Source organism: Epargyreus clarus, unplaced genomic scaffold (assembly GCF_041222505.1).
Source record: "Epargyreus clarus isolate Ecla_fem2 unplaced genomic scaffold, WU_Ecla_fem_2.2 ptg000004l, whole genome shotgun sequence".
In the NCBI taxonomy this organism is placed as follows: domain Eukaryota; kingdom Metazoa; phylum Arthropoda; class Insecta; order Lepidoptera; family Hesperiidae; genus Epargyreus; species Epargyreus clarus.
In genome coordinates, this window is record NW_027332212.1 from 14,795,395 (window position 1) to 14,819,969 (window position 24,575).

General features: G+C 33.2%; 1 protein-coding gene across 2 annotated transcripts in view; it reads left to right on the plus strand.

Annotated features, from left to right (window-relative positions):
• The window catches only part of LOC140757658 (uncharacterized), a 92,682-nt gene extending 76,551 nt beyond the window's left edge, over positions 1-16,131 (plus strand). For both annotated transcript variants that reach the window (XM_073093528.1, XM_073093529.1), the window contains exons 5-6: positions 14,086-14,214; positions 14,554-16,131. In XM_073093528.1, coding sequence (XP_072949629.1) covers positions 14,086-14,214; positions 14,554-15,552 — 1,128 coding nt within the window. In that variant the 3' untranslated portion in view covers positions 15,553-16,131. The remainder of the gene's footprint in view (positions 1-14,085; positions 14,215-14,553) is intronic.
• The last annotated feature ends 8,444 nt before the right edge of the window (positions 16,132-24,575 follow it).

Genomic DNA, 24,575 nt, shown 5'->3' on the forward strand with positions numbered 1-24,575 from the left:
TATGTACTGGGTTGTACATATATTATACTAGCTCAATCAAGTTTAAATCCTAACCTAAAGTTCTTCAAGTATTCAGTTCTATTTATAGAAATGTAAACAAAGTAAATTCTTCTAAAATATCATATTACATTTTACATATTAACCATTTAAGAATTTTATTATTTTGATGTGTTTTAAAATGTTTCATTAAATAAATTTAGTAGCTCAACTAACATCGTCTACGACCTACGAGAGCAATGCTACGACATTACATTACATTTTGATTACATTTTACATTTATGTGACACATTACAAAACAAAAAAATACACAAAAAGAAATAGGCACTTAAGTATTTCGTCATTACAATGAAATGAACCAATTGTTTTCTCGTAAAAACTGTTGCAAACTGGGGATAAATTGCATTCCTCTCGCACGAAATACCATAACTCTATTCGTATATGTAACAGGCGGAGTTATGTGCGCAAAAAAAGCTCTAAGTCATCAAAAACTCATAAAAGAATTCGGCGGCGGGCGCGGGCGACTCCCGCGCAGCGCTGCGCTGCCAAAAATCTAGTCAAACTGGCTCGTATAGTGCAACGCACTGCGCGACGAATTCAAGCCCGCACATGGATGGTGTGGAGATGAATTTTCAAAAACCTTTTTGTTTTTAAGTTTTAGTTAGTAGTTTTGCGATTTTGATGAGTTTATTGTCTTTGCTTAATTTTGGTATTTTACTCACATATGTGCACTGGTAAGGTCAGGTAAAAAAAAATATTATAATATTTTTTGGTTTTTCGTTAGATGTGGCTCTTTGGTTAAAGTAATCATATGGTTTTTAGAAAAACTAATTACTAACTATTGAAATTATTATAAGTGTAAAAAGTATTCCGAGCTTTGACTAAACATTCATACTCGTACCTTTACTCAAATTATTAGCTTTTTAAAAATACATTTAGCTTATAAAAATAACAAGCAATTTCTTAAAGAAAATGTAGGTTCAGTTATTTTATTCTTTTAGCAAAATAAAAGTGAAACTTCTCGTAAAATATGGGAGTAAAAAGCTAACAGAATCTTGAGCAAGATTTGTGGCTTCCAGGATTATAATTTCAAGCGCGGAAAAGTATTTAATGCGGCGCGTAAAGTTTGCGGCCGTTGGGTGTGGAGCTTCGGAAAATATAGCTGAAGTTCTTTGTTTTTTCAAAGTACTTAGCCTTTGCTCGTGTACCACAAAGCGGCGGTTAGGGTGCCCTTACATACATGTGTGAAGGACTGCTTGATTTTCATTTAATTAAATTTCGTTCATTGAAAATTGTATTGATAGATTTGACACACATTCATAACTTTGAATTTTTTGTCCTTAGGTTGTTGACTATAGATAACTATTGGTAGCTTTTGTGGCTTTGAAATATACATAACATTGTGTATTTTCTGTTACATAAGAAACGTTCGATTATTCTAGTTTATAAACGGCTTAAAATATAAATAAACAAAAATTGTGCGACTCATAAATATCGATGGTTTGTCCATCGTTACTCTATATTTATCAATTACCTATCATATTATTCTTAAGTAACTCTTTCAATATTTAGTCGTATTTTAAAATTACAATTAATGTTTATTGTAACAATTCTGTAGCTTAAGCTCTGTTTTATTAACTTCGGAGATATTTCCTACAAAAGATAGAATTTTAGAATTTCTAAATAAATCATTATCTCTGTGCTGAAAAGTAGTGATACTTAAGAAATTCTCTCTTATATCTTACTTTAATGGTTGTTTTAAAACATTTAGTACTTAGATAAGGAATGAGAATAAACTTTCCTAGAACTTAGTCGCCGTTTTATTTTGTACCTTAGTGGATGAAGAGTGCCTTTTTGAAATGTTTTCATAGTTAAAGGACCGGATCATAACAATTTATTATTTTATTTGGTCTCTGTTCATTTTTATCGTATTTTTATGCTAGAAACTCAGCTGTTCCTTAAATCGAGGTCACGTTCTTAACCTTTACATTCTGTTTTTCATATGCTTTTAATTCACCTAGCGTGATGAAGTTTGAACACACACTCCCCCTTCAATTACTTATCGGGGTAGGTATGTCAAAAGATAAGTAACAAGTTTCATTATTATTCATAGGTCACTGTAAGTTAATATCTCCAAGTAAATAAAATACGATTGTTCTATGTATATGGTATGTTCCAAAATGGCATAAAACTTTTATCTACATTGACAATCACAACAATACCACAGTTTAAAGTGTTAACTAAGATAATGTGCTTTATCTGTGGCGAACAATAAGATTCTAGTGCAGTATGCGAATCCGAAAATTACTGATGTTCTAAATAGTTGTTTCTAGCTAATAACTTTTTTATTTAAAAAATTACCGTAATATTTCGTAGCACTTTGGATAGCTAGTGAAATAGGGCTATTATTTTAATCATTTGTACGACACATTCCATACATCCTTTATACGCAAATTCACTCTGAAGTGGAAATAAAAAGGGTTTTTTTATTTAACTCTAGCAAATTGACCTCCATAACGTAAAGTTTAAGGGTACTACTACAGCGTATTGTCATTTTAAGGAAGTGTTGCGATGTTAGGTATAAGATTATGCACAAAAATAGGATCAAAATAGGACATTCACTTAGGAGCATTTTATTTTTTGCCTGAAATCGGTACTTAGAAATAAAAACACAAAAACTTGAATATCTCAAAAACAAATCACTATCGGCTAGGGTACTTAATGACAAAACCTATTGCAAATGAGCTCTACTTTTACCCCTCCAAGGGAATGTATCGAATTATCAGTAACCCTGTGTATATTTACCTTTTCTACAGAGCTCATACAGCCTACGCAAAAAATGCATAATATGTTAATGCATAATGTCTACTCGTATTAATATAAATATATCCACGTTTTTATGCTTAATTTACTAGTATATACATTTTAGTATAATTTTAGAATTAATCTAGAATAACAAGATATATTAAAATAATAGATACTTAGGTATGACTATAATTTCAACTCTCATATAGATTAATCAATGTATGATTTGTTTAAATTAACATCTTTCAAATCAACATAAAAGTTAAATACTGTAAACAAAAAAATATTTTCACAGCGAGATATATAAAAAAATAATTTTGCCGGCTCCACGGATTGCGCTGTTTCGTCGTTAGATAGAGGTACATCGAGAGTAGGTGCATCTAAAAAGTGCAACGCGATTGCAGGAGGCTGCGAGCGGAGGGCGAAAAAAAATAAAAGATGGCCGAAAATCGCGCGGGCGTCGACCGGCCAACGACCCCGGACAAGTTAGACCTGGGTTGGTCCTAGGTTTCATGTGGTTAACAAAGGTATTTGGGGAAGGTGACGTGTGTGGATGGTGTGTCATTTGTAAATGTTTGTTTTTATGTGTTAGGTTGGAAAAAAGGAATTTTCAACTTAAGAAATAATGTTCGAGAAATGAAAAAAAGAATGTCTCCATTAAAATTGTTTCTAAATTAACTACTCTACGTACTTTTTATACATGGACAGTATAAAATATAGATAAATATGGTGCTGATATTGTAATTCCATTAATTATATTTATGTTATATTTTCTGCACATCCTTAAGGTTGACTGGCAGAAGATGCTACTTAGCATTAAGTCTGCCTATTCTACCACTTGTTTTTATTGGTCAATAAAGTGTATTAAAAAATAGAAAACTATGTAGGCTCTTATTATTTTTTTTAGCAAAAAAAAATATTTTGTTTTATTGTAGATTCATTTATTGGTTATCATTAGGTACGTTTATCGTGCAAGTATAGTTATGATAGGACAGCGCAGGCTTAGGTAGCGATTGCCCGCATTCAGATTTTATTCTAGGCGGGCGGGAGTGTTTGAACATAGGCCATTCTTGTCAATGTGTGGACGTTGTCTATAAATAACTAGAATAGCGAAACAACCCTTCGTGGTCCCTTGCGGCGGCTCCACTATTCCATATATTTCTTTCTAGCTTATAACAACAGTATCAACGCTAGGCTATGCTTATACATTCCAATTTAGTTCTCAAGGGTATCAATGCATTAATGACCCTCGGAAATGTTAGGAAAGTTTTGAAGGTGGTAGAACCCTTTGTGGTTCGACTACGGCAGCACCTATTTTGGTATTCTGGTTTGAAGGATGTCGTAAGAGTTTTCCTAGGCGTTCCAGTTTAATTCTCAGGCGTAGCGGCGCATCTGTGGCCAACCTCAGGTAGGATCCTATCTGGGGTTCATTACCGATGTCCATGGGCGGCAGTAGCCATTTACTATCAGGTGGATTGCATGCTCGTCGGCTACTCCTATATTATTAAAAAAAGCTATTTTTGTAACCACTTTACTATAAGCGTTGCTTCCCTGCTACTTTCGTAAAAAAAAACAAAAACATTTTCGTTCTCAAAACTTCGTTATTTGACCCCACTGCATCGGATATTATTAGCTTAGCGTTTGCGTAGGCGCAGGTTCTCGGAAAATAAATAAAAAGACTAAACCCGAACTCTGTCAAGTGTCAACCACAATGTCGAGAGCAGTAATACCCTTAAAAGGAGTTTTGACTGCCACTTCAAGATCCAATGGTTTAGAATATAGCCGTGTTGTGTAACCAGTTTAGGCTTTATGTTTCTGGTAATAGATATGAATCAATTTGTTTTGGAAGAGGTTTCTTGCGTGCGGAACTGCAAGGGTTTTCAATATGTGTGTGTAGGAAAATTGGTTTTACTTTTTTGAGAATTACAATAAAATCCGGTGTTACAAAGGAACAAAATTGACGGTTGCTGATACACGGTTACATATTTCCAAATAAGCTATTGTTCAATTTGTAATTTGTAATTTTTTTGTAATTAATCATATAGCACAATTCTCCTCTTAGGGTGAAAGAGGTTTAGGCTATTATCCATCTAATTGGTCAAATGAGAATTGGCAGACTTCACACACCCTTAAGGTTATATCTTTAAAGAACTCCGGTTTATCTCTACGCCTCATTTTCACAAAGAAAAATTGTTGAAAAACATGGATCTGTAATGAACGTGTAGGCAATACATTTTGAAATAACTATATTATTGGCTTAATATCTTTAAAGTTATTGATAACGAGTTCATCAAATATCCGACCAATAGTTTTTTTTTAATAAAAAAAAAACTTTTCCAGTATTCAAATTAACCTTAAACTTAGATGGAACAATAAAAAATAATAACTTGCTTAGTCACGTGGGCGGAGGTGAACGATTCGTCAACGGGGATCATTATCGAGAGGAGCTCAGCAATAGAGCCTTATCTTTGTGTGATGCATTAGTCATTATGCAGATTGTGGTAGGGTTACCACTGAGTATGTATAAAGAGTATAAAAAAGTATATTTATTTATTTCCATTTTATTCAGACATAGTCCATATTTTGTAAGTATAGTGAAATGAAATGAAATAAAATATTTTTTTTTGTATAGGCCAACGACGGCACTTACAAATTGTCAGGTACAATATTTTTCTTAAACTACTACCGGATCGGAACGCGAGTGTTAGTTAATAGTATAGAGTTTCTATATTGTAGATGGTTTTAATAGGTGGTAGAGCTTTTGTGGTTCGACTCGGTAGGCATCACTGCTACACCCATTACTGTCTTATGACAACAGTGTCAAGTGCTGCTGTTTTAGTTTGATGGACGTGGTATGGGACATACACTTATGTAACACATTGAAAATTAGACGAGCTTACCTGTAAGCGAAGTCTGATTAAAATTTTATGAATGGTGATCTGAAATATAATTGAGAATTACAATGTAGTATCCTTCTTCCCACTCGTCGGCATCGCGATTGTTTAGCCTTTTAAAAACAAAAAAAGTTTTAAGACCACTGACACTGCGTATGACAGTGACACTATATTGACAGCTACCTCACTTAATTTAGAGTCTATCATTTCCAACTTAGTCTCCTTGATAATATGCATGCTGTCTATATCTAGGAGACTCTTTTGTTCTTATTGTTGCAGTATGGGTTTTGATTTTGGGAGGGTGGGTAATTATATTTCAGATCACCATTCATAAAATTTTAATCAGACTTCGCTTACAGGTAAGCTCGTCTAATTTTCAATTTTATTTCATGGTGATCTGAAATATAATTGAGAATTACAATGTAGATGTTTAGAGACAACTGCAACAATGGAACATGTAATTAAATTAAAGATTTATTACCATACATATATATTATTATATGGATTTAATTACATTGCTGAATATTTATTCGTTCTGCATCATATGGATGAGATGTTGTGAAATCCATAGTGCTTAGTGAGATTTATTCTCAATAATAAAAAAAAATATATATAAAAATACAATATGAAAATATCATATTAATAAGAATTTTTTCTCTTAATTAGGTATAATTATAAAATATACATAATTATTAGGATTGCTAACTGAATATTTGCTCTTACTGTATAATATGCATGAAATGTTCTGAAACACATAGTACTAAGTGAGATTCCCTCTGAATTAGATGAAATAATATTCAGTGCAATAGTAATGCAATATTTTTCTCTAAATATATTATTACTAAAATTGGCCAACAATAATAATAATAGTAATATTGTTATTTAGTCAGTATTAATAATTATTCAATTCAAGCTTTTGCACCTTGCAAAAGATAAATACATACAAGGTCGAAAATATGTTTTCTACCCTCCATAGTATGTCATAATTATGTGTAGAATGAATTACTTGGTCAATTTTATTGATACAAATAATACTATTTCCTTTGCTATATAGCAATATATGTATAAATATGTTTCATATGTGATGTGCATTATATAATAATGTACTTTTATATAATACTATACTTATATGTACCAGTAGGTATATTGTATGTATTCCAATATTATTAAAATAGGAAGCCATCCCATGTTGAATATTAAGGAATTAATACCATTATTTATTGACAAATTATGATTGGGTATTTGATTTGATCTTGGGATGATATATGCCCCATGTGAGATAAATTTATATTTTATGTTGTAGGTATACCCGGTATAATATTGGGTGTTATACCTTCTTTGTTTCTTTATATTAGTGTGCATGTTCAGGAGGGACATGATCATTCTTAGATCAGTGAAATATTTTAGTTTTATATGACTTCCTGTTTTTGTAGGTATGTATCGGATTTGCAAAAGTTACTTATACTTTTTGCTGTACCATGCTTATGCATGCCCTCTGTAAAGTTACATATCTATATGGTTGGTTGGAAAGCTTACGATGTGTTTCCTTTTGAAATCCAATCTGACTTTCCATCTAACATCTTTTCCTAAAAATGTGTGTAACTATCAGTTATATGTATGTAAAAGTTGATATCAGTTTTCATAGCAGTATTTATGTATATGATTATTTCAAACCCCATTCATGACTAGACCAGAAAAGCTTATCTTTACTCAAAAGTATTTATGCTGGGCATTCCCAGGATTAATTCAGTTTTAATAAGTCAAATATTTTATAACTTCCATGGGGTTCTGGCTTACTTAGCCTGTAATGATTACTAACACAACTGGTTCTAGTTACAGCTCTGACAGTGATAAATTATAAAGTTATTACCCACATTTTTCTCCATCTTAATTCTTTAAGAAAAGGAAAGTAAATAAATCTTCTATATATAATAATTATAATAATAATTTATATATATAATATAGTTTTCTTTGTTCCAGGCAAGATGTCTGCCATGTGTGTCCTATATAGTAACGTTCATCACACATAGGAATTCCTATTAATTCTAGGGATGCTAGATTTACATTTGAAAATTGATTGGACATGCAGCTTACTTTCTTTGTTTTATGTTTTATAAGAGCATCTCGGTATACACACTAGGCATAAAAGACCCAAAGAAGATATCATATTAATGGCTGGCCATTCACATGATATAATAATATTGTTATTACTTTTATATCATTAATGTGTCACATATTACCATGGTGGACATTATTAAATTTCATTATGAAATGATAACAATTTCAGTTTTAGTGTAACTAACATAGACATTATGAAGACTTAAGTGCAATAGCAATTCTCATATTATGCTTGTCTTTATTCCAGGATTAATGGGCTGCTGTGTTATTTGTTGACCTGATGACTGGTGTATGATGCATGTTTCTATATAAACCCGGTGTTGCTAAAGGAAATGTTTAAGCAACAATATAAATAATATATTATTATTTGATTGCATTTTGTAATGTTGGGAGTACCAGGCTTCTGTTGTAGAACATTACATAGGTACTACCAATCTTTAGTCAATTTTTTCATGATGATCAACCTCATATTTTAAGCAGTTATGTACAGTAAAAGTGAAAAATATGTGCAGATATTTAATAGTTAACCGTATGTTTGTGGACTGAACTTCCAAACCTTTAATTATTACTGTATTTATTCCTATTGAGTCACTGAAAGATAAGTGTAACGAAATCCAAAATGTTAATTTTGTATAAATTCTCACATTTGTACATAAAGTTCACTCTTGACATTCACATATTTGCATTTATGTCACATATGCCACATAAATAAGTAATACTAAACAAGGTTTTTGAATTATTTACAAGTATGGACATTTATTATTGTGCACATTTGTATTGTTATAGTATTGCAGGTATTGTTATAGTACCTGGCCTTAGAATAAATCATAAAGGTATTTGTGTCCAAAGACAACTCCAGACTTCTGGATTGATTATCACAGTAAACCAGCGTATTAAATAGATAATTTAAAAACTTCAATTCAAGTTACATCTATATATAATAGAGTTATATATATTATGTAAGCTCAATGACTTTAAGTAGGTACTCTGTACCAGTAGTTAAGTAGTGCATTATAGTTCTGATTGTACTCCTTGATACAAATCTCCTTAGAATAATACCTTAATAATACGAGTATTTCCTGAAATCCGCAATATCTTGAAATACACCTAATCTGGATGTTAGGATATTCATATACCTAGCCCACAAGATATCAAATCAAACAGCTTTATATAGCTGGTAACTGATTAAATTTTATTATACATAATTTGTATATATGTGAGTAAGAGGTACTACAATATAACCCATGTAATATTGTTTACTTTGAGCCATGTATAGGTACCTGTTACTTGCTTATAAAACAGCTGAAATTGAGTAGGAACTATAGAGTATCCATAACAAATCAATGAACTCTGCTCAATTGTGTTGAGGTATTAACACAGAATGCTACTATCAAAGCTAGGACTTCAGACGCTGGATCCAATATATGAGATACTTATAGTATTCTTTCTTCATGTGACTAAAAATATATTGGACAGATATGTGTAAGTATCAATAAGCCGGAGTCTTGTTTGCTTAATCATTGTCCTCCTGAGGTGGTTCTTTTGAGAGAGCATGCCTTCTGTTCTATTTCAGGTTAACATGAAACAGTTGTCATGTATATACACCAGTGTGTATGTGATAATGTGAAGAGCACATCTATTACCATTTGAGATCGAGCATTGGATTAACTAGTATACAAAAATAATTTTGTCATCAATGTTGTAAGATTTTTATCTTATGCCATATATTAAATTTTAATATCATATAACACAATTGCTTTGTGTGGAACGACCAATCTCAACGAATTTCAAATTTGGCAACGGGGTGCTGCATAAAACATTTATGTCACAAATGTCTATTTTAGACATTGTTTTCTGATAAGATAGCTAGTCTTCTATCATTTGTAATGCAGCTAAGTGAGTTTCAATGTCTTCAGTATGATTCCGTTACATGAGCTCATGAGCATCATGCTGTGCGGTGAATCCTGATAAGATTCTTATATGCACGGGGTTATATTTGTTGTGGGTTAGCGCACCAGCAATGTGATGATTCCTATTTTCTGTTCTCCACCATGTATTGCACATATTTTTATCGTGTGTATTGTGGTGGAGCATAAATTACCTATTATGACCTTTATAGGTAGCACTAGTTAAAGTGTTATTCTGAGAAGAGCATCAAAATGTACCAGGTTGATTTCCTCAGTTCTCATTGGAATATGTCATTCATCCAGTTGCTTCACACATACCTCCCAATTTTAGAGAACTCTGATGATATTATTGTATTCACTCGTTGTCCCAGTATGTTGACATAATATTTTCCATTTCTGTTAGGACACTGTTTTGTCATATAGTTACAAATATGTTTTGCTGTTTGCAATAACTCCATGAATGATTCCTGAAATTATAGCTGGTTCTGAAAATTATTTTGTCAGAGTTGGTATAACAGGGTTGGCATAACCTTGTGATGTAGCAGCTCTAGCTTGGTGCTTATAAATCATTCATGCTTTATACTGTGTATTGTTAGTGCAATAGCTAGTGATGGAAGCATTCAAGCCATTTGCCACATATAAATGTTAACGCAGGTATCTCGTACTCAATGGCGAATGAGTGAAACGTTTAGTGTCAACAAAGTAACACTTGGAGTATCTCGTACTCGACGGTTCTGATGCTTTGTATATTCGACCACTTGCCACATAGAAATGTTAGCGCGAGTATCTCGTACTCAATGGCGAATGAGTGAAACATTTAGTGTCAACCAAGTAACACTTGGAGTATCTCGTACTCGATGGTTCTGATGCTTTGTATATTCGACCACTTGCCACATAGAAATGTTAGCGCGAGTATCTCGTACTCAATGGCGAATGAGTGAACCGTTTAGTGTCAACAAAGTAACACTAGGAGTATCTCGTACTCGACGGTTGTGACTCTTTGAATATTCGAACATTTGTCACATATAAATGTTAGGGCCAGCATCTCGTGCTTAATGGTGAACATGGGAACCATTTAGTGTCGACAAAGCGACGCTACGAGTATCTCGTACTCGGGTGGGTGGTACTCGTGGCTCGGGTGCATTTTATATTTGGACCATTAATTGCTAAATTATATGCATAAAAATGCAAGCATCTTACGGTTAATGGCGAATATGAACACCGTTTGGTGTCTGTAACGTGCAAGAGCGAGATTGGCGTACGTGAATAGTTTTGAAGTTGTAGATACGAGAAAGTTTTTCAAACAATATAGTTTCTTTCTGAGCATATGTTAGTTATTTAGGCATTTTTATAGTTGTGCACACATAACTGTAAAAAATGAATACATTATTTTCTTACATACCTGGTAAGTGATTTGTACATAACCTATGAACCGGTGATCCAATCCGAGGAATTGCTTCGTAAATTCTTGCTACTGCGACCACAACTACGCGGACGTGATTCTTCATTCCTAGTTTCCATTTTTTCACTAGTTTTGCTTCACTATACACGTTTAACAAAAATTTGAAAAAATAATATCACGATGCCTTGGAAGCGCGAAAAAGAAGTGAGGTAGCTGTCAATATAGTGTCACTGTCATACGCAGTGTCAGTGGTCTTAAAACTTTTTTTGTTTTTAAAAGGCTAAACAATCGCGATGCCGACGAGTGGGAAGAAGGATACTACATTGTAATTCTCAATTATATTTCAGATCACCATGAAATAAAATTCTAATTTATCAACTGTGGCCGACTTCAGATTGCACTCTTAACGAATCTGAGGTTGATAATAAATGTTCATGAGCGGCAGTAACCAGTTAACATGAATTGCATGTTTATTTCCGATTTTTTTATTTTAAATGCGGAATTAAATCAATAAACATTTCTGGGATGGTTATATTTTTTACTTTTTCTCTATTTTTTCTTTTTTGTCTTTTTTTTGTTTTTATTTCTTCTTTTTTCAGAGGACGTAATAGTTTGTGTTGTGACGCATATGTTTTCTATTCCCTACAATTGGTTCGTTTAAAATATGAAAAATATCTTAAGTTGCATTATAAGTAATTTTCTCCAAATTATTGTACCATTAGTACTTCAGTAATTAAAATAGCAAAGCATAAATAAAGCACACATTTTGAGACACATTTGAACCCTATTTATAATAAATATCAACAAAGTTATGTACTTATAAAGGAAAGGTTATTAACATTTTTAGAACATTTACTTTAACGATATTAATTTGCATACCAAAAGCGGCTGTGTTAGTACCATTAGTTTAATAATATACAGTCGGCTCCAGTAGTAGATGAGCAGATCAAATAAACATTTTTTTTCATGATATAGGAGTAGTAGACGAGCATGCGGTCCACCTGATGGTAAATGGGTACTGCCACCCATGGATATCTGTAATCAATCCCAAATAAGATTAGATATTTCTACCTGAGGTCGGACACCGCTACCCCTGAGGACTAAGGTGGAACGCCTCGGAAAAGTATGTCTCCCTTATCACGCCTTTCAAACCAGAACACAGCAGTGTTTAACACTGTTGTTATGGGAAGGGTTCTGCCACCTTCAGATATCGTAATGTGTTAAGTAAAATTAGGTGAACACTAAGGCTGGCCATACATGGACTGCTCGAGTAGTTACCCCGTTATCAACATACACGAACCGCTCTTGCAGTCAGAGTCAACAGCTTGAAGCTGCTATTAATAACTCATTGAGCAGTTAAGCTAACTGCTCGAGGAATTCAATTTCATAAATCAGTAGCATCATGGATTTTGAAGAAGTAGCACTTCTGCTGCTTTTGCTCATACGACGACGACGGCGGCGCAGAAATAGAAAATTGTGGGTTCATCCAATATTGGAAACACGAAACTATAATGGAGAATTTAATCACTTGTTTTTGGAACTAAGACATGACGAAGAAAAGTTTTTTAATTATTTTACAATGTCAATCTCATCTTTTGACGAATTGTCAAAATACTCAAAGAATACTCAAAGAAAAAATTAAACGTGAAGAAACGGGCTGAGGTAACTGCGCGAGAGCAGTCCACTCCTCGAGCAGTCAGTGTATGGCTGGCGACTGCTTGACCGCAAGATGAAAAATCACCGTGCTGCCAACCGCCTCAAGCAGTTGCAACTGCTCGAGCGGTTCGTGTATGTACGTACTTACAAGCCTGAAGTTCACTATGCAGTCGCAGCTTGAAGCATTCGATACTGGCTGCTCCAAGCTACTCGTGTATGGCCGGCCTTATGCTTCAAAAGTAGCTGAACACCGTATATGCAAAATATCTAACGTCACTAATATGATATGCTACTGTTCAGGTATTTATGAAACTTTAAGACGTTCATCTAATTATGTAGTTCAGCTACTTATGAACGCTTTTGAAGTCATCTGTTCATCTACTTTTGGAGCTGACTGTACATACCGTTTTGTGGGCAGTTTGTTAATATGTCACTTACCCGAAATAACCGTTATAGGATTTGAAAGGAAAATCATTTATTTTAGTGATATTTTCTTGGAATGAGTATATTAGATTGAGTTCAATATGAGTAATGGTTACTACGTTATTGTATTTTTAAACAAAAACATTTGAAGGTGGTAAAAATCTTTGTGCTACCGCTCTGAAGGCCCCAACGCTACACATATTTCTGCCTTATTTTAGCAGTGTTCCGGTTTAAAGTTTATTGGGGAATACATACTTATCCAAGTCGTTTTAACTTACGCCCGTTATTAATAACCAATCTGTCCAGTTATTATTTACCAAAGATTGAAATTTGAAAAAATGTAGTATGAAGTAATTTTCAATTTATCGATCATTGGTAGATAAAATATTAAATATAAAATACTACCTGACCCGGCAAACTTTGTACCGCCTCAAAATCTAATCAAATCTTTATCAAATATATTTCATATAAAATATAGCCTATGTTACTCGTGGATAATGTAGCTTTCGAATGGTAAAATAATTTTTAAAATCGGTCCAGTAGTTTTTGAATGAATAGGCATTACAACCAAACATGCAAACAAAGTTTTCCTTTTTATAATATTAGTGAAGATATAATAGGCGTTAGTCTTCAGGGGTAGAAACACATCTGTGGCATTTCTCAATTTGATTACAGATGTTTGGGCTGCGGTTGCCACTTACTATCAAGTAGGCTGTAGCATACAGTTTGCTACTTCTATAAAACTTACAGGAAATATAAAACTTTTATTATTCATGTTAAAATGCATTAAGTAAAAATGTATGTATGTAAATTGCACTTTGTGTGTTTTATTATTAATGTTAAAATGCATAAAGTTAAAATGTTTTGTTTTATTAATTTACAGCTGAAGACATCCACGGATGACGTCCACGTCGACGGTACTGTGGACCGGGACGCTCCTCCAGCCAACGGGTCCATCTTCACCATGACACTGAAGAATAACCATTTGATTGTGGAAACCGAGGAGAGAAATGTAAGTAGAATAGAATTTTGTGCTGTTAGGCTCATTAAAAATATTTCTTTATATTCTTCTAAACTCAATTCAACTTGGTTCATTATCATTGCTGCTCCACCTTCTAACAAGTAAGAATTGTCGCGTCGATTCTTCTCTTCCTTCTTTATAACATTTGTTTGTATATTGTTGGTATTAAAGTCACACATCAAAGTATCAGGCTTACAATTTAACTTAACGACGTACTAGCAGTATTGAAATTTCTAGTTGGTAAAAATAGGTTCTACGAGTAGGTGCCCTTTGACTTCGTAAATACTTTATTTTATTACTGTACATAAAAATGCTTAACTTACATTCCAGGATATCACGAAGAATGGACGTGAAACAAAGATGAAGTATTCTCCTGACAATGACGGCATATTTGTAGTCGAGGTGCAGCAATCAGCTGCTTACAGACCTAACAATAAGGCCATACACAACTCACCACCTCACGACCCACAAATATCTACAAACCAAGCGCTTATTCACCGTGTCCCAGAGGAGATAGAAAAGAAAATCATAGAAGAAGACAGTGAAAGAAGTAGCATGAAGTTCGATAAGCAAGCTTTGGCCCTTTCGAGCACAGGGCTATCAATTTCAGATCTCAGCATGTCTTCGATCGGCTCTCATAATGTCAGCTATTCTTACAGTAGCCAAATGGGATACGAGCAGGGTCCCTTCGGATATCCTATATATGCAGGATACAACGTATCTAAGGAGGATGTGGGTGACGGAATAATACACGATAATTCCCAGGAACCACTTATCGGGAAAACTCCAACTGATCCCGACAGACCTGTAATCACTGCAGCTATTTTCAAACAAGACTCCATTATAGGTAATGATATTCTTCAAGGACCTGGGTATTGCATTGAAGGTTCTAGCGATGGTCCCTTACTTTCTGATATGCAAGCACGAGAGTACAGTCTCCAGCATATACGTGACCAGAGGGACAGGAAAATGGAGAACGGCGTGGCTGTACCCATAACTGACAAAGTAGATCATTCGACGAAAAGCTTTAGCAGAGCAGATAGTTTGCCGTTACGGTTAGAAGATGACGTGGGTTCAGTCGATGTTAAGGCAATGGAGACGATCAACGAAGATGTACCTTCGAAGGATAATCTCAAAGGTAAGAGAGCATCTCTTCCCGTAATACGAACGGATATGTACGAATCTGTGAAAGAGGTTATTCAAACTGGATCGCCGAAGTTTGAGAAGTTAAGGAATGAGATGTCGCCAGGGGAGAGTAGCTATGATAGTCCACCAATGATCACAATCACGGAAGAGAGTGAATCTGGGAAATCTGACAGCACCAGTTAATTTGTGGATATCTCAATTTTATTGTACATAGTAAGTAAATGTGATTTGGGAAGATTAGGGGGGTTAGGCGGGTTTTAAATATGGTGCCAGAATTTAAAAACGGTACAGTATTATCAGTTATCGAGTTATCAGTATTAACGATATCAGTATTATTTATGTAGCTTAAATAAAATTTATTTTTATTCCTATGTATATGTTGCCAATGTCTTCAGGACTTGTACTTTGGATCTGGCATCAATTTGACTATTAGCGATAATTTTGTAAAGTTTCCTTAGTCAAGTAGTTAACGATAATGCTAAGCTTCGTTGTAAGTTCTGTTGTCTGTCGTTTCGTTCAAGTTTATTGTTGTTGTCTAGATATTCTAATGTAGTTCTACTTATGTGTTTAACGTTGGTCTTTTTTATCTCTATTACTGTAGGATTTAGGTAGATATCGTATATGTGATGCTTGCCAACTTTACTATTTAAAATTTTGTGTTTATCCATTTGAATGTTTGTAACGCCATCTATTGTCGATCTGAGAAAGTAGAAGTAGTAGGAGTTTGTTAAAAAGTGCATTGCATTTTTCTAGGAGATACTACGTGAACGATTTAACATTGATTGTTTGTCCAAAAATATTTGTGACAAAAGTAATTTTGACGGCTAAAAGCTGTAATTTATGTGTTTGACAATGTATTATTTTTGTCATAATTCCTCAAAATTACAGAAGTTGGCAAGCATTTTTTCTTTCACCTTAAACTTAGAACCGGCGGTGATTAACAATTGCTGTCGGTGGTTATAGACTATACAATTCGATTTATTTTAACACTAATGTGTTCAAAGACGAAATAATCTCGAAATGTGCACTTTTTAAGATTTAAATGGTAACAAATAGCCAATTAATTTTCGTAGTCAACTCCAAATGAATTATAGGTACATGAAGTTGTTCAAAGATAGATTTGATCTGAAGATGAAGTTGGAATAGCTTGACCCCTAACCTTTTTAATTGTATTTTTAGTTATTAACAGTAAATTGTAGGAGTGTTAAATTTGAGAGAATTCAGATAGGTCTACTATAAATCGAATTGTATTTTTAATAATCAAGACATTAATTGTTTAATCAACGGAAGAAAACTCGTAGATATCGTAAGCTGAATGAGTCATTGCTGTGAGTCTAGAGCAAGCTTTGAGTGGAATTTATATCATGTTCCTAGTAAGTAAGTCGTTTTAGGGCCTACGTGACATACCTTTTCAATACTCTACTTATATTGTAACATCTAATGTCATCCAATTACAAGTGGATGGTACTTGTTTTTTGTAGATTTTTTCATGTAACAACAGGAAAATATCTAGAAACAATGATATTTTATTGTAATTAGGCCAGTGTTATTTTTAAGCAAAGGTGGGAGTGCGAATTCATCCTGTTTTTGGTTAAAATACTTCCTGTCTTACGAAGAGCGGATGGCTATTAAATTATTTTTTATTAAATTTTGATGACCTCACAATTTTCTTTACCAAAATAAAATTATTTTGTATTTAGAGTCTGTATGTAAATTTTAAAAGTCCACCTATAAACAGGTGGTTCGTTTTTCGAAAAAAAAAAAAAAACGGGGAAAGCCAAGTATTTCATAAAAGATATTTATAAATAAGTACATGTAGCTAAAGATCTTTAAGACGATACGTTTTTAAGAAGTTATTCACTTGTAATGGATGGAATCAGTAATTAATCATCTTTGTTCACCAAGAAAGATCTATTCAAACCAACGAAAAAGAAATCAGTAGTAAGGTTTTTTAAAATTCATCCCCTAAAGGGTTAGAAGGATAAAACTTGTAATGAAGTCGGTTAAAAAGGAACTGTAGCCTTTAGACATAAATATCAAATAACTTACCGATTTATTTTTTGGAATATATACTTCATGCATTTTCAAGTGTATCATTTTTCGAACTTCAGCAAAATTGTCAATTATTATCTCGAATTCTCTTATGGTCTATCTATCTATTTATCTATAATCTATTTTTTATTCTTTTCATTATATTGGTTTGATTAGATCTACCAATTTAATAAAACTGTCATCCATCATCACTTATTTCGAATATATTAACATATGAGTAAATCTTCTTGTAAATATTCAAATTATCGAATCTATTTCATAGTGTCGTGGCCAAAATAGAATTAGTTTAGTATTAAGGACCTATTTGAATGGTTAACAATAATTGTAATTGCTTATACATTACAAGTTAAATATTACTCTCATACCCTATTAAAATACGTAATAATGTATTCAATTTTGAAGCAAGTGAGCATTAAAATGGATTTCGAATTACATCCCCTGAAGGGGTACTCAAACTCAAACATTGCAATACTCAGCTAAATATATTAAGTTAACTCTTAATGTTCAAATAATTTTGAACTACTTATGGTCTAAGATCCCAGTTTTTAGAAAGAATAAATCATATTCTGGATTGAAATTTGTTAGTCAACCCATTTGCAATATACTTTTTGACGTATTTAATTTGATATAAAAAACGTTTCATCCATTAAGTAGCTCGGCGCATTAATGATAATTAAAATCGATACGAGGGCTTCAGGCTCGAAATTATGAAATTAGAATAATTGTTAACCCTTCAATATACGATTACACCAATTTCGCTATAGCGTATTAAAATTTATGATAATTAATTTGTTATGTTTATAATAAAGTTATGGTAAATTATGTGGCGAGGAACATGAGGTTGGGCGCTTGTAATGTACAAATATATTAATTTATTTATTATATAATGCATAATAAATATATTTTATAATAATTATTAAAACATTCATTTTCATTTCGTATTTTTCATCTTACTTAAATTAAATAAATAATAGATGGTATTTTTTCTATACTTTCGTTTATTAAATTTAATGACTATTTTCTAGTATGTACCTATTGATTGTTTTATATACATAAGCCCTTTAGAAGTACCTTCATAATAGGAACAGGCTTTTCCTAAGTTTGTTCTTTGTTTTATTAATAAATAATTCACAAATCTAATATTTTACTTTATATGTAAAAGATAATTGTAATGATATAATGAATCTATGTATGTATGTGCATTTATTAAATTACTTTCGCCCAATCTCCTTAAAAGTAATAAAGGCCAATTATGAATATTTTATTCGATCTTACGTTAATAATTTATTATAATAAGTAAAATATAGCTTTAAAGCTTATATAATTTAATTTTCAAAAATCCAAAGAGTTTTCCGTTCGAAATAGCGTTGATTTTGAATTGCCGTCCTAAATTAAAATGTGCCAAGCAAAAAGAAAGAAAAAACTATGTCTAAATGTCTAAATATTATTATAAATTCTCTATCGGTGTTTGTACAGTGCAACTGATTTTGTTTTTCGAAAAATTTCGATTTAGGTATAATTAATTATGGGTAATAAAGATTCTATGATTACGATTTATTTTATTCGCATGAGTTTGATTTGTGTTTACTTTTGTAAGTAAAGTAATTTGCGGATTGCATCTGAGTTTTATTTTAAACCCTTATCATACTCTCATTGCAAAGTAGATATATCTTAAATTTAAAGGTGTTTTAGGACATGTGATTACTACTTTTTGAACACCTGTGAAAACCTTTAATAACAATAGTCTTGTTCAACCAGAATTACAGATGTATGTATCATCTCTGAGGAATTACACTTAGTTGGATAAAGTCAACATTTCTATGTTCTAGACATTATATTTCAAAACAGAATAGAGTAGTGACACTCTCATCATCATCATCAACCCTTTATTGTCCCACTACTGGGCACGGGCATCCTTTCAGAATGAGAAGGATTATGCCATAGTCCACCGCGCTGGCCAAGTGCGTATTGGTGGACTTCACATCCCTTTGAGATTTTTTATTTTAATAAACTCTTAGGAATGCAGGTTTCCTCACGATGTTTTCCTTCACCGTTTTAGCAAGTGATAATTAATTTCTAAAAGTGAAACTCTACTTAAAATAAAAAACGGCGAACATTATACTGGTATAACTTTCGGGTTAAATCTCTATCCTGTCGGACATACTCGTAATATAAATAAATAAAAACATGTAAAATTTGATTTAGATTCCGATTTTTATAGCATAATTTGTAGATTAATAAAGTCAAAGATCTTTGAAGATAATTGGGTAATCTTAAGAAAATTATCCACTGATACCCTCACGGCTCCCCCTAGTGTGGTAGATTATTATCACTAAATTCTTAAGCTCTCCTCGAAGGACAATGCCATAGTAATTTATTAACAAAGGTGTAAAAACTTCCTTGAAAGTTCCTAAAATCGCTTTTCTACTATTATTCACTAGATGGCGTGCATGTCGATTTAAACAACGCCCTCTCTGGGGTGGTTGAAGTACTAAATTGTTTAAAGCCACATCAGATCGGGAAAGCTTTTTTATGAGCTCATCTAGTACGACTTTTATCAACCTAACATCGTTTAAAGTTTCATAGAAATTCACTAGATGGCATTATTTCTTAATAATTTGAACTATTTATTATAATAAAATGAAATATGATAGTGAGTTTCTTATTATTATATAAAAACGTGTATTTTTAACATTATTACGATAGTTATGCAAATGTTGATTAATTTGAAATAGTTCATCGTACTTTTAGAGTAACTAATATCGTAAAGACACTTACAATGCCGTAATTAGAAAATAATCGAAAAAACGGGCTAATTATGAAAACTGCTGTACCCTGATGGGACTAACACGAAAGTTCTTAAAACTTCTCGTTCTTTATGAATATTATTAAGTATGCCGATCAAATTAACTTTATTTTAAATAGTTGTTACAATAATAAATACAACAAAAACATTATAATAATTAAAATAATAACAATGAAATAATATCACCATATTTTAAATTAAATATAAAAAGCTCATCTTAATTGCTGTCCTTAGAAAAAATATCTTTTATCAGTCTATTGGGCACCTACGCTTACGTTTTCCCATACCTATGCATACCTACTCGTATATCTAATAGCCCCTACCATCAAATAACCCATAGACAACTCAAATACTTTAGACGATTTCGTCACCAAATGGACTTAAGAAAATGTAGACTTTAATTTCCTAATTATTCTTTTTTTTCTTATCTTCTTATTAAATGTTTACACTCTTTCAAATTTCTGTTTCTTTGGAATTTTTAAAAACTTATTTTATTCATTCGTAATCTAAAAGTTGTCAATAGTCTGTAGAAAATTACGTAAATGAAAGATATAATAATGAAAGTACAATAAAGTTAGGCTGAAAGGCAAAAATCCAAGGCCGTAAAACACCATTTAAAAAAAAAACGTAAATGAAATTAAATAATTTGGAAGAGAGAACACGCGTAATATCAGAGTTCTAAGTTTATACTAAGTAGATACCTACTATCTAGATTTTGACGTGACAACGTCTTAAATTAGGTTGCGGCTGGGAGTCACTTATGAAAAAGTGTAACGCCCGGTAACGTTACGATGAGTCACCGAACGAGAGAGAGGCCCGCCGAATGCCTTGCGTCTCTCTCCCACTCAACTATGATCGGTCTGCCGCGCGCGCAGCACTAGAGAATTAGGCGCATTGAATCGGCGCATGCTTGTGTCTCTGTCTTTGTCTTTCTCGAACGTTCTTGGCTTTGGAAAAACAAGAAAGCGTCACAATACAAGTTCACACGTGTGGTTAAAGTATCGTCAGCTGTGTCTGTAGTGAAAATATGGAGTGCTTAGATTCGTCATTTATCATTTACAACAACTACAACAATAAAGGTAAATAATTGTACACTGATATTTCATTATCGTAAACTATGATTGATTGATTAATTGTTAGATTGACACAAAAGTTGAGAAACTGAGTTTATAGGTTATGTCATACTATTGATAAATGTTGATAGTGTTAAGTAAATTATTAGTTTAAAATTAATTAATAAATTAATTATTATTTTACAAATTTCTTTTGAAAAATGCAACCATTCCATCAGTATTTTCATATGACGTTGTCACGTTCAACTATCGTCAGTAAACCGACTTTACAGACAACCGATTTTTTTTCTGTTCCGTACCTACTATAATAAAATTATACTTTTCCATACAATATTTTGACAGGTAATGCTAGATATAAATACGCCATATTACAGTACATCTTGTCTACCAAGGTCATAGATTAGTAAAGATACTTCGCCGCCTTGAAATTGAATGAAGCCACAAACGGCTTATTAGCAAGTTCTTTTTTTTTTAATTCTTGACAAATAAAAACATTTTTAAAGATAATTTACGAATAAATTACTAATACTGCGTAATTTACATAATAAATAAATAATTATTTCAAATATTTTAGGGACATCTTAGCACGGAGACGTGGCAAAACTTTTTTACGCATCTATTTTAATTCTCAAAACTGGGTACATTTTCTTGTTAGGAGTGAGCAATCTTAACTAATCTATGGTCATATCATAGTGAATAGTTCCATACTTAGTCATAATGATATCTCAGTGTAAATGACGCAACACACTCTCAACTTGCAAATAAAGGCGTGGAACTACCCTCATCTCCGCTATTGATTCACTGCGGATAATTGAGTACACGCGTGTCTCCCCCTCATTTGATTACAAGGGAAAAAGCGACGAAAAATCGAGAGGATGCAGTAATCGCCCGTCGCTATAGCAACCGATATTAACGGGGGGAAGCGGTGGCCACCCGTCTGTGGCGTGGAGACTTGTCCGGGTTTGTGTTCGGATTTTTAATTAGTGTTTATTTGTAATATGTGTTTTTGTGTTTGTGTGTGTGTCTGAAGATTGTGTTTGTGTTATGCTTGTGGATTTGTCAGGTTTCAAGTTTTTGCTATAAGGGTAAGTATGTGTATTTTAAAAGTATATATAGTGGAAAATATGGTAGGTCATTGCAAGTTAATGTCAGATTGGGGTTCTTTCATTTCTTTGTTTATTTTATCGTGTATTGTGTTTAAATAATTACGTTTCATAAAAAGCAGTTATCACAGGCTGCTTTGCTTTTTGTTAAGATTGCATTTGAACTGAACATAATCTTCTGTGATTGGTGAAATCCTGTGAGTCATTTCAAATGCATAAAAAATTGCTTAAATGAGTGCGTCTCATGAAATTGCACCGAGACTACAAATGATGTCTAAAAAAATATTTTATTAATTCTGCTCCTAACGGCTAAATAGTGGATGGGAGCTTATAAATATAAATATAATTCGTTAAGTTACTGCGCTTGAAAACTTGAAGCTTGTTGTTTTAAAGGTGGTAGAACCCTTTACGGTTCGACTCCGACGGCACCACCGCCACACCTATTTCTACCTAATAACAGCAGTGTTAGGCGCTGCTGTGTTCAGGTTTGAAGGGTGTGGTAAGGGAGACAGACTTTTCGGAGGCGTTCCAGCTTAGTCCTCAGGGGTAGCGGCGCATCTGTGGCCGACCTCAGATAAGAATATCTAATCCTATCTGGGGTTGATTATAAATGTCCATGGGCGGCAGTAGCCACTTACCATCAGGTGAACTGCATGCTCGTCTGCTACTCCTATATTATAAAAAAAAAACTAGTTGCTAATGATTTGTAAACCACCTCGGTTATCGAGATTTTTTTTAAAACAAAACAGACAAAACTTAATAAGAACTTCTTGTCAGCCTATGATTTTAAAATATCTGCGCTAGGTATTTGTATGATATTACTATCATTTCTTACGATTACTTAGCCATTAATGCAACATCATGTAACCTAACCTAAAATTAAAACAACATACCTACTTAGTTCACCAATTCCCTACTTTACGTAATGATGTCCGTCCCAAAAACATGGTCACGTGACGTGTAACACATAAATAGATTCGCGCATTATACATCCGATTCCACACGCACCCCTGCCCCCACATTTTTGTGCCGCGCTAAAAAGCCTAAAACCACCCTCAGCCCAGTTTAAACAACCCCCTCTCATGCAGATTAGCTAAAACTACGCATTTTTTACCCCACTCCATCGGGGGTGCTTTTTTCTCATTTCGCTCTTCTAACTACCGAAATGTGTGCCGTGGGAGGGTTCGGGTATGCTACGGAAAAGTTGAGTTTTAAATATGTCCAAAGGCTCGCATTAAAATGGTTTACGAAATACAAATCATTAGTGGAACCCTTTTCGGTTTGTCCGCGCGCTGAATATTTTTACGAGTTCTCTGTAATGTTTCAGGTTTAGGCGTTTGCGGGTTAAATGTGGACTGATGTGAGGGTTTTGGAGATGCTTCAACATCTTTATAAAATGTAAGCTTTTTTGTTTAATGTTGATAGAGCGTCTTCGTTCAGAATTTCTCAATGTGAACGAAGACCCTTCTGCACGACTATGCTGATTGAATTTCTGTAAGTTATATATCATCAAGTACTTTTAGGTATGTAGGTTTTTTCTTTAACATCAAATTAAGGTTAATGAGGCGATTTTTCATATGATCATTATATGAAAAATAACAATATAATGTCAGGGATTCAAACCTGAGACATTTGTTATCAGCGTCGAAGGTCTTAAATGTATACTATAAGGTTATTTTAGCTACTATAAAATTCAAGATAAATATAGTTGTACAAATAACTCCTATAAAAATTGATTGAGTTTAGTGACGATTTGGCTTTATTCGAGACTTCATTAATTTCGAGAAAAATGCTAAGGGTCCTTATCCAATATTAAGGGAGATTGCAGGGCTATTTTTTGGCAGAGTTACGCAGCTCTTTATCTCATAATATCAAATGAGTTGTGGAGATTTAATGAGATAAAGTAATATTTAAGTTCAAGACTGGAAAATAGTCGGAGTAATTATTTTATGATCATGACTTTCGTTTCAAAGAACCTTTCATTATAGTTGTTGCTGCAATTCCGTTTTGAAGGGTGTGGTAATGGAGACATACTGTTCCGAGGCGTTCCAGCTTAGTCCTCAGGGGTAGCGGCGCATCTATGGCCGACCTCAGGTAGGAATATCTAATCCTATCTGTGGTTGATTACAGATGTCCATGGGCGGCAGTAGCTTACCATCAGGTGAACTGCAT